The sequence below is a fragment of the Canis lupus genome, chromosome 25 (assembly GCF_048164855.1).
Source record: "Canis lupus baileyi chromosome 25, mCanLup2.hap1, whole genome shotgun sequence".
In the NCBI taxonomy this organism is placed as follows: domain Eukaryota; kingdom Metazoa; phylum Chordata; class Mammalia; order Carnivora; family Canidae; genus Canis; species Canis lupus.
Window position 1 is genome coordinate 6,040,345 of NC_132862.1, and position 8,786 is coordinate 6,049,130.

An 8,786-nucleotide genomic window follows, 5' to 3' on the forward strand; every position below is an offset into this window, starting at 1 on the left:
TCACAATTAATGAACCATATTGAAAAATTATCACTAAAGTTCATAACGTATCCATATTTCCTTAGTTGTTACCTAACATCCAATTTCTATTCCAAGATTCTATCCAGGACAGCACATTACATTTAATTCATGTATCCTTAGGCTCCCTGGATTGTGACAGTTCTCAGCCTTTGTTTTTTTCATGACATTGGCAGTTCTAAGTCAGATATTTTGTACAATGCCCCTCAACTTGGTTTTATTTGATGTTTTTCTCATGATTAGGGCTGTGGGTTTTGGTGATGAGGCCCACACGGTGAAGTGTCATTCTCATCACATCATATCAGGAGTGTATACTATCAACATGAGTTAACCACTGCTGACATTAATCTTGGTCATCTGTCACAGGTAGCATTTGTCAGGTTTCTCAACTTTTCCCCCGTTTTCATACTGTATTCTTTAGAAGGGAATCATTACGTGCAGCTCACCTTTAAGGAGTGGCTAGTTATACTCTACTTCATTGAGAGTGCAGTTTCTATACAAGTTATTTGGGAATTCTTCTGAAAGGGAGATTGTCAACTCTCTTCCATTTATTTAATTATTAAATTATTTATTTATATAAGTATATTATTTTATACTTTGGTTATGATCTAATACTATGCTACTTATTTTGTTGCTCAAATCGGTCCATCCTTAGTCACTGGGGGCTCTTTCATTTGGCTCTGGTGTCCCTTTAACATACCCATATCATTTTGGGGTGGGTTTTTTTTTTAGTACTTTCTGTTGCTATGAGATGCTTCAGGTTCATATTGTATCTTCTTTGTTTCAGCCTTAGAATCATTCAATTCTCCATGTGGCCTTGGTTCTTTCTTGTTGGAGAATGGTGTTAGAAATCAAGCTCTGAGTACTTAGTGTGCTCCTTGTTACTGGGATGTTGTTACTTTTAGGTCTTCTCAGCTGATAGAGTAAAGAAATAATGTGCATACCTAGCTGTCTATATTCACATATCTGTAAATATTTCTATATGCATCCAAAGAGGAGAATATTTTTATTTTTACCTTCTTGGATGCTGAAGAAAGAGCCACGGACAACACTTTGGGATTATGGGTGATACTGGCTTTTTATCCTTTTCAAAATTTTTCATATTTTCTAAAATAGTGGATTGTTTTGTAATTGGAGAAATGATAGTGTTAAATACTTTTAAAGAATTGACAGATTGCAAGAAAATGGAATTATTTGTCAAAATTGTAGAGGAGTAATTATCATGTAGACATGAAATGTAAAAAATTCCATATATCATACCTGGCTAATAGTAAAAGCTCAGTAAATATTGATTTCCACTTGTTTCTAATGACTTTATCTTTCCTTACATTCTCATTCTCTTTCCTCACCCTCCACTGATCTTGGAGGTACAGATATGTGGGAACTTCTCTGTTTTTAGGTTGGTCCTGGGTTATCAAGGTGAATCACCCAACAATGGGAGAGAATGGAGTCTACTTACTGAGTGGGGATTGTGTAGGTATGTGAGGTATGCTTTGAGCCTCTTTAAGATAAGAACATGAGTATAGTTTTTATGAACATTACAGGAAGTGGAGGCCTGACCCTTGTGTGCATCCTGTATTTTTGAAGGAAGTTTCCTTATAATGCCAGTAGATTGTTTATAATGCATTGATATCTGAAGGGGAATATGAAAGATCTCTGTGAGAAATTCTGTTGTGAGTGGAATATTCCATTCTGAGAGTCATCTGTATCTACTTAGCACAGAGTATACTAGAGGAAGAAGGTATTTAAGTTGCAAGAAGAAATCATTGAGACATCAGTGGTTAAATGTAGGCAAACTGAAATTACACTAATATAATGAAATTGGTGTCTATTTTGTGGAATTAAAAAAAGACATGTGAAATATTTGGCAATGATACTGTTTAGGAAGGAGAGAAGCCTGTTCATAAATGCATGTTATTAGTAACATTTTAGTTGTTAGGTTAAGCTGTGAGACCATGGAAGGTTTATGTTATCATTAAAAAAAAAGGCAAACAAATATGCAACAAAAAGTAAACTAAAAAAACAAGATGTACATGTATGGACTAATTATCACACGTTGCAAAGGATTATGATTTTTTTTTATTGGAATTCAATTTGCCAACATATAGCTTAACACCCAGTGCTCATCCTGCCAAGTGTCCCCCTCAGGGCCCATCACCCAGTCACCCCAACCCCCCGCCCACCTCCCCTTCCACTACCCCTTGTTCATTTCCCAGAGTTAGGTGTCTCTCATGTTTTGTCACCCTCACTGATATTTTCACTCATTTTCTATCCTTTCCCTTTATTCCCTTTCACTAATTTTTATATTCCCTAAATGAATGAGACCATATAATGTTTGTCCTTCTCCAATTGACTTGGAGCATATTTCACTCAGCATAATACCCTCCAGTTCCATCCACGTCGAAGCAAATGGTGGGTATTTGTCATTTCTAATGGCTGAGTAATATTCCATTGTATACATATACCACATCTTTAAAGGATTATGATTAATTAAATTCTGCAATATGAATTTTTAAGGCATATAACAAGAAAGAAAGGAGGAAAACCTGGCTTCAAATATTTTTGGAAATATTGCATGACAAAAAAATAGGTTAATATTAGAAACACTAAAAATGTTTTGCCATATCTATTTCATATTTTTCTTACGGTGAGAAATGGGAACAAAACTAAGCACGTGCTAACTTGTTTCATAAATCCTTGCAGTATAAAAGTGAATGGAAAAGAGAAATAATAAAAATAAAACAAGAATCTTCAAAATGTATAAATGATGAATCATATATTAAGGGTTGAATATTTATTAAAGATTAAAAAAAATTACACCATTGCTCTCTGCTCCTCCCCATTCGACAGACAGCCGCATCTTCTGGTGCAGTGCCCGCCATGTCCCCGAGACACGATGGTGAAGGTCAGAGTGGACGGATTTGTCCATACTGGGCGCCTGGTCACCAGGGCTGCTTTTAACTCTGGCAAAGTGAATATTGTTGCCATCAATGACCCCTTCATCGACCTCAACTACATGGTGTACATGTTCTAGTATGATTCTACCCATGGCAAATTCCATGGCATGGTCAAGACTGAGAATGGGAAACTTGTCATCAATGGGAAGTCCATCTCCATCTTCCAGGAGTGAGAACCTGCCAACATCAAATGGGGTGATGCTAGTGCTGAGTAGGTTGTGAAGTCCACTGGGGTCTTCACCCCATGGAGGAGGCTGGGGCTCACTTGAAGGGCGGGGCCAAGAGGGTCATCATCTCTGCTCCTTCCACTGATGCCCCCATGTTTGTGATGGGCATGAACCACGAGAAGAATGACAACTCCCTCAAGATTGTCAGCAATGCCTCCTGCACCACCACCTGCTTGGCTCCTCTGGCCAAAGTCATCCATGACAACTTTGGCATTGTGGAAGGCCTCATGACCACCGTCCATGCCATCACTGCCACCCAGAAGACCATGGACGGCCCCCCTGGAAAGCTGTGGCATGATGGCCCAGGGGCTGCTCAGAACATCATCCCTGCTTCCACTGGTGCTGCCAAGGCTGTGGGCAAGGTCATCCCTGAGCTGAACAGGAATCTCACTGGTATGACTTTCTGTGTCCCCACCTCCAATGTGTCAGTTGTGGATCTGACCTGCCACGTGGAGAAAGCTGCCATATATGACCACATCAAGAAGGTGCTGAAGCAGGCATCAGAGGGCCCCCTCAAGGGCATCCTGGGCTATACTGAGGACCAGGTTGTCTCCTGCGACTTCAACAGTGACACCCACTCTTCCACCTTCGACGCTGGGACTGGCATTGCCCTCAATGACCACTTTGTCAAGCTCATTTCCTGGTATGACAATGAATTCAGCTACAGCAACCAGGTGGTTGACCTCATTGTCCACATGGCTTCCAAGCAGTAAGAGCCTCCTGGACCACCAGCCCCAGCGAGAATAAGAGGAAGAGAGAGGCTCTCAGCTGCTGGGGAGTCCCTGCCCTGGCTTAATCCCCCAACACACTGAGAATCTCCTGACCTCCAATTTTCATCCCAGACCCCCTGAGGAAGGGGAGCGGCTTGGGAAAATCTACCTTCTCATGCATATCAATAAAGTATAACGTATCCATACTCCCCCAAATTACACCATTAATGGAGAAAGGGAAATTGAAAAGTAAAACTGAAAACTCCTTGAATTATCAAGGAAGATAAAATAGGAAAATAGACATACCAATATGGCAAAATTGTAGGAAAGGCCCGAAATAGGTCTATCATGTATGGCATTTTGAAATTAGGTAAATGCAGGTTTTTCAATTATTGTATCACTAGATTATAGATAATTTTTTTTCAAGCCAAATCATTTGAAAAAAGGACTTAGGTAGACTTCGAGCATCCTCTAACTCTGGGGGATATCTGTCAAGTACTGTGCCTGGGTGGGAACAGAAATCCTGTGAGATGGAAAGGTTACCAACAGGGAAGAAAAATCCCCCAGAGCAAGACAGTCCCTTGAGTTTGAAATTTCAGGGATTCCAGAGTTTGAAAACAGAACTGTTGACTATCTTCAGGCCATGTTTTGCCTGAGCATAGAGTTAGAGGATTCCTTCCTTCTTTCAACTGCTGTGTACATTGGCGCAGTGAATTCCTCACACCACCTGAGGGCGCCAGTGCATCTATAGCCTTGGGTTTCGAATTCCTTTTCTCCCAAGGGTGTCCTCCTGGGGGTACCCTTACTTGTCTGACCCTTACTGAAGTCTTCTTTGTAAATTTCCCCTCATTCCTCCCATTCTCCCTTCTACCATCTGGTCTTCTCTTGTCTAATTTTCTTTTCTTTTTCTTTTCTTTCCCTTTCTCTACCTTGCCTTGCCTTGCCTTGCCTTCCCTTCCTTTCCCTGCCTGAGGAGGCTCATGTTTACCATTATGTGATACACCAGTTTTCTGTTGGCCCTCAGTCCTATGCTTATCCAGTGTACTTGGCTTTATATTACCTGGACTAGATGCCCACAGAGGATATCTCCCAGATTCCCAGGCTGGTGGCTTTTTCTTAGGGTCAACCAATGGAAAGTGTGGGTGAAAACTAAGAGAAGCAGCTAATCTGGTTCTGGGGGAGGCAAGGCAGTATCCCTTCAGCAGCCTCAGCATCCTCATTGATGACTGCCCCCTGGCCTTAGTACCTCCTCAGCATCCCAACAGTGGTGCCCCAATGACAAACTAGGGCTGATGGCTACCCCAGAAAGAGTGGATTCTCTCCCTGTTGCCACCAGGTGAAGGTAACAGGAGAGGCACAAAGTATGGAAAGCGTTTGTGAATCTTCCTTTGGCTCTGCCAGCCATTTTTAGATCCTTCTATCTTTTCTACAAGTCCCTATCTAGTCCAAGCTTATCCCCAACCTCCCTTCCAGCTCCTGAGTCTGGAATTTATGAGTCTTTATTATCAATGGCCTTCTTGGTGCTTTTACTTCTAGCAAAGCTTCCCCTCTAAATATTAGACCCAACAAGAATTCAGTTTCTTGTCAATTTTCTTAGTGCTAATCTCAATGGGAATGTTTCATAATTAAAAGGGAGAATAAATCCATTGTTTTGTCTCTGAATAAATTAAATATGAGCCAACATAAGCAAGTAGCTCTTGGATCTTCCCAGGCATTCCAAAGGAAACTAGCCCTTATAAGATATTTTGTCATTCTGTTATGAACCAAGAAAATTTTCCCTACATCTGTTTTTCAACCATCTGATAAGATTCTTCCCCATCTCCCAGTCATCCACTGCCTGTTCTCTGCTCTCTGAGCTGTTTTAAACCTTTTTGCAGCATTCTTTTCAGAGCTGATTTTACTTCCTTGTTCTTCAAGCTGTAAATAAGGGGATTTATTAGAGGAGTGACCACACTGTACTGTATGGAGAAAATCAGCTCCAGAGGTGAGCCTGAGGTTGGCATGAAATAGCGAAGAAAAGCAGATCCATAGAAAAAGCTCACTGCAGTGAGGTGGGAGGAGCAGGTGGAGAAGGCTTTACTTCTGCCTGAGGTGGAGCTGATGCTCAGGATGGTGGAGACAATGCGAGTATATGAGAAGAAGACCAGAAGCAAGGTTCCAGAGGCATGAATGATGGCAGAGCACACCAGGACTGTAAAGTTGGTGGAGATGTCAGAGCAAGATAGAGAAAATAGAGATGGCAGTTCACAGCTGAAGTGAGGGATGACCTGAACCTCACAGAAGTCCAAATTCCAAGCCATGAGGGTGTTAATGAGAGCATCCAGAAAGCCCAGTGCCCATGAGACCCATACCAGACCCCCACACAACTGTTTACTCATCAGCTGGCCATAGAGCAGGGGGTAGCAGATGGCAGTATAGCGGTCATAGGCCATGGCAGAGAGCACAAAAACTTCAGTTCCGGCGATGGAAAACACGAAAAATGCCTGAGTGAGGCAGCCTTCTACTGATACTGATTTCTTGTGAGATACGAGATTCTCCAGCATCTTGGGCACAATTACTGAAGTTAAACAAAGATCCAGGAAGGAGAGGTGGCTCAAGAAGAAGTACATGGGGGTGTGGAGATGGGTATCAGTCATAGTCACTATCATTATCATCAGGTTCCCCATGATGGTCAGGAGGTAAATTGCTAGGAAAAGCACAAAGAGCAGAACCTGGATGTGGGGGTCAGCAGACAGTCCAAGGAAGATGAATTCTGTGATGGTGCTGTGGTTTCCTAAGACCATGGTAGAAGATGTTCCACTGGAATGAGGACAAAAAGACACATGAAATATTCACCTTCTTTTTGTGCCACCTTAGGATTACTACTTCCTTCTATGTATGCATGTATCTCTTTTCAGTGTGTTCACCTTTTGCATGGATTTTTAAAAAATCTACTCTTCCTCCCTCTCCAGAATTCTTCCCTCACTTGGTTGCCAGTTGCTTGGCTCCTGAACCAGCCGATTTGTGCTCTTTTCCCTTGTGACTACTCTCCCACAAATAAGCTCTGGTGACCTTTACATAATTTTTCAGTTTAGTTTATGACTGATTGGTTTCATCTCCTTGAACTGTGCTTTGATTTTATCTTGCAACACTACCAGTTAAATTATATCCAATATACCTCTTAGAGAAGTGATTCTAGTCATCTCTGGTTTCTTGAGTTACACAGTCTTTCACTCTCCATTTAAAAGCTCACAATAGACCACTATTACTTAATAATAATAATACTTAATAATAATTACTTATATTTATTATACTTCTAGTTTTCATGTGTCTCTCTCTAGTATATTTGTTTATTTGATTCAAGGGAAAAATTTGAAATGTATTTGTGTGTGAGTATGTATGTGGTGGGGAATGGGGTTAAGCAAGAATAGTGCTAATGTGTATTTTTAACGGTTAACCCTTCCCCCACCTCCAAAACTCAGATCTAGAAGACTCATTTAGTTCCTCAATCTGAACAGATAGGATTTGCATCTACTCTATATGAGCCTATGACCAGAATGTGAATTCTACAATGCTCCTGAATAATGATAAACTTCTCTGGTTGGCATTTAAAGATTAACCACTATTTGAAGTAATTTCTCTACCTGCAGAGAACTTGTTTTACTTGGTCTTTTCTGGATCCTGGTGATCAGTATTTTAAACATTCCCCATGTGGTTCTGGGTGGCTCTGTGCTGCAGAATCTGGTACCAGTTGGTCAGACAAAACTTGCTCTGGTACCCTAATTATTTTCCTATTCTCCACATTGACTTCAGCTGATACTTTTGGATTTTTTTCCTTTAAATCTTGGCCTAAATGCCACCATTTTTTTTTCCATCTCACTGTAATTTCTATTTCTTCCATCAGACTTCTGTCTTGATTACTTCTTTCTCTGCCTGCACAGATTATGGAAAATAATGACACCCAATATTTAATTGATACCAATTATATGTAGGTATTATCAAACATTCAGCTTTTTCTCTATTTGAAGATCTCAACAAAACTATGGGGGCTACATTATTTCAAATTTTAGAATAAGGGAATTGAATCTGAAAATGTGGTAACTTGTTGGTATCTAGAGGATTAGTGGATAAGCTTTACATGTCTCCCAGGTGTATAAAGCTTCCATATCTGTGATTTTTACACTCTGACTAGCTGACATTTATTTGCTTAAGCACATCTACCTCACTCCATGTTCCCTTTTACCCCTTACCCTCTAACTGTTTTTGGCCTTCACTTGTATATCTATCTTACTCTGGCTTTTACTTTATTTCTTTGTTTCTATGGGTTTTAGTAGGATGTATGTGTAAGTATTTCTTTTTTCTCAGGTGCGTTGCTTGTTTATGGAGAATAGATTTGGTATTTAATCATCTATATTAAGTCCTGATCCTACAGCAGAATGAAAGGCAATATTGGGACCTTGATATTTGTTAAATGTAGAAAGAATGAATGAAGCAAATATGAGATATGTGCTTTGTTAGACGAATATCTCCAGCTTTAATTCTAACTAGAAATAAATGAAACTTGAGGCTGACTGAGAAGTGGTGGAGAGAGAAAAGGCTATGTGGGGTCGAGGGGCTCATTTTGTAGTGGTTGTGAAGGCAGAAGACTTATTTTCTTTTGTAATAACTGGTACCTAAAGATTCCTTCCCCCTGGGGGGCAGCTCAAACTTACTACCTCATTTTTGTCCATGTTGGGAGGGTGGTTTAAAAACATGACATTTAGGTGTGCACTCTATTATCCATCCTGTTGGTCAATTCAGTCATCTATCCATCTATGTTTCCACTCAATCATTTATCCATTAATTCATCAGTTCTCTCATTTATCTAATTATTTGAAATATTATGGATCTACTTT

At 40.4% G+C, this 8,786-nt stretch overlaps 1 protein-coding gene and 1 pseudogene across 1 annotated transcript; one reads left to right on the plus strand and one right to left on the minus strand.

Annotated features, from left to right (window-relative positions):
- The first annotated feature begins 2,914 nt into the window (after nucleotides 1-2,914).
- LOC140616800 (glyceraldehyde-3-phosphate dehydrogenase-like) lies at nucleotides 2,915-3,936 on the plus strand (annotated as a pseudogene).
- A 1,802-nt stretch (nucleotides 3,937-5,738) lies between these two features.
- LOC140616941 (olfactory receptor 8S1-like) lies at nucleotides 5,739-6,695 on the minus strand. The gene has a single exon (XM_072797593.1). The coding sequence runs from the start codon at nucleotides 6,693-6,695 to the stop codon at nucleotides 5,739-5,741; it is 957 nt and encodes a 318-aa protein (XP_072653694.1).
- Nucleotides 6,696-8,786: the final 2,091 nt, after the last annotated feature.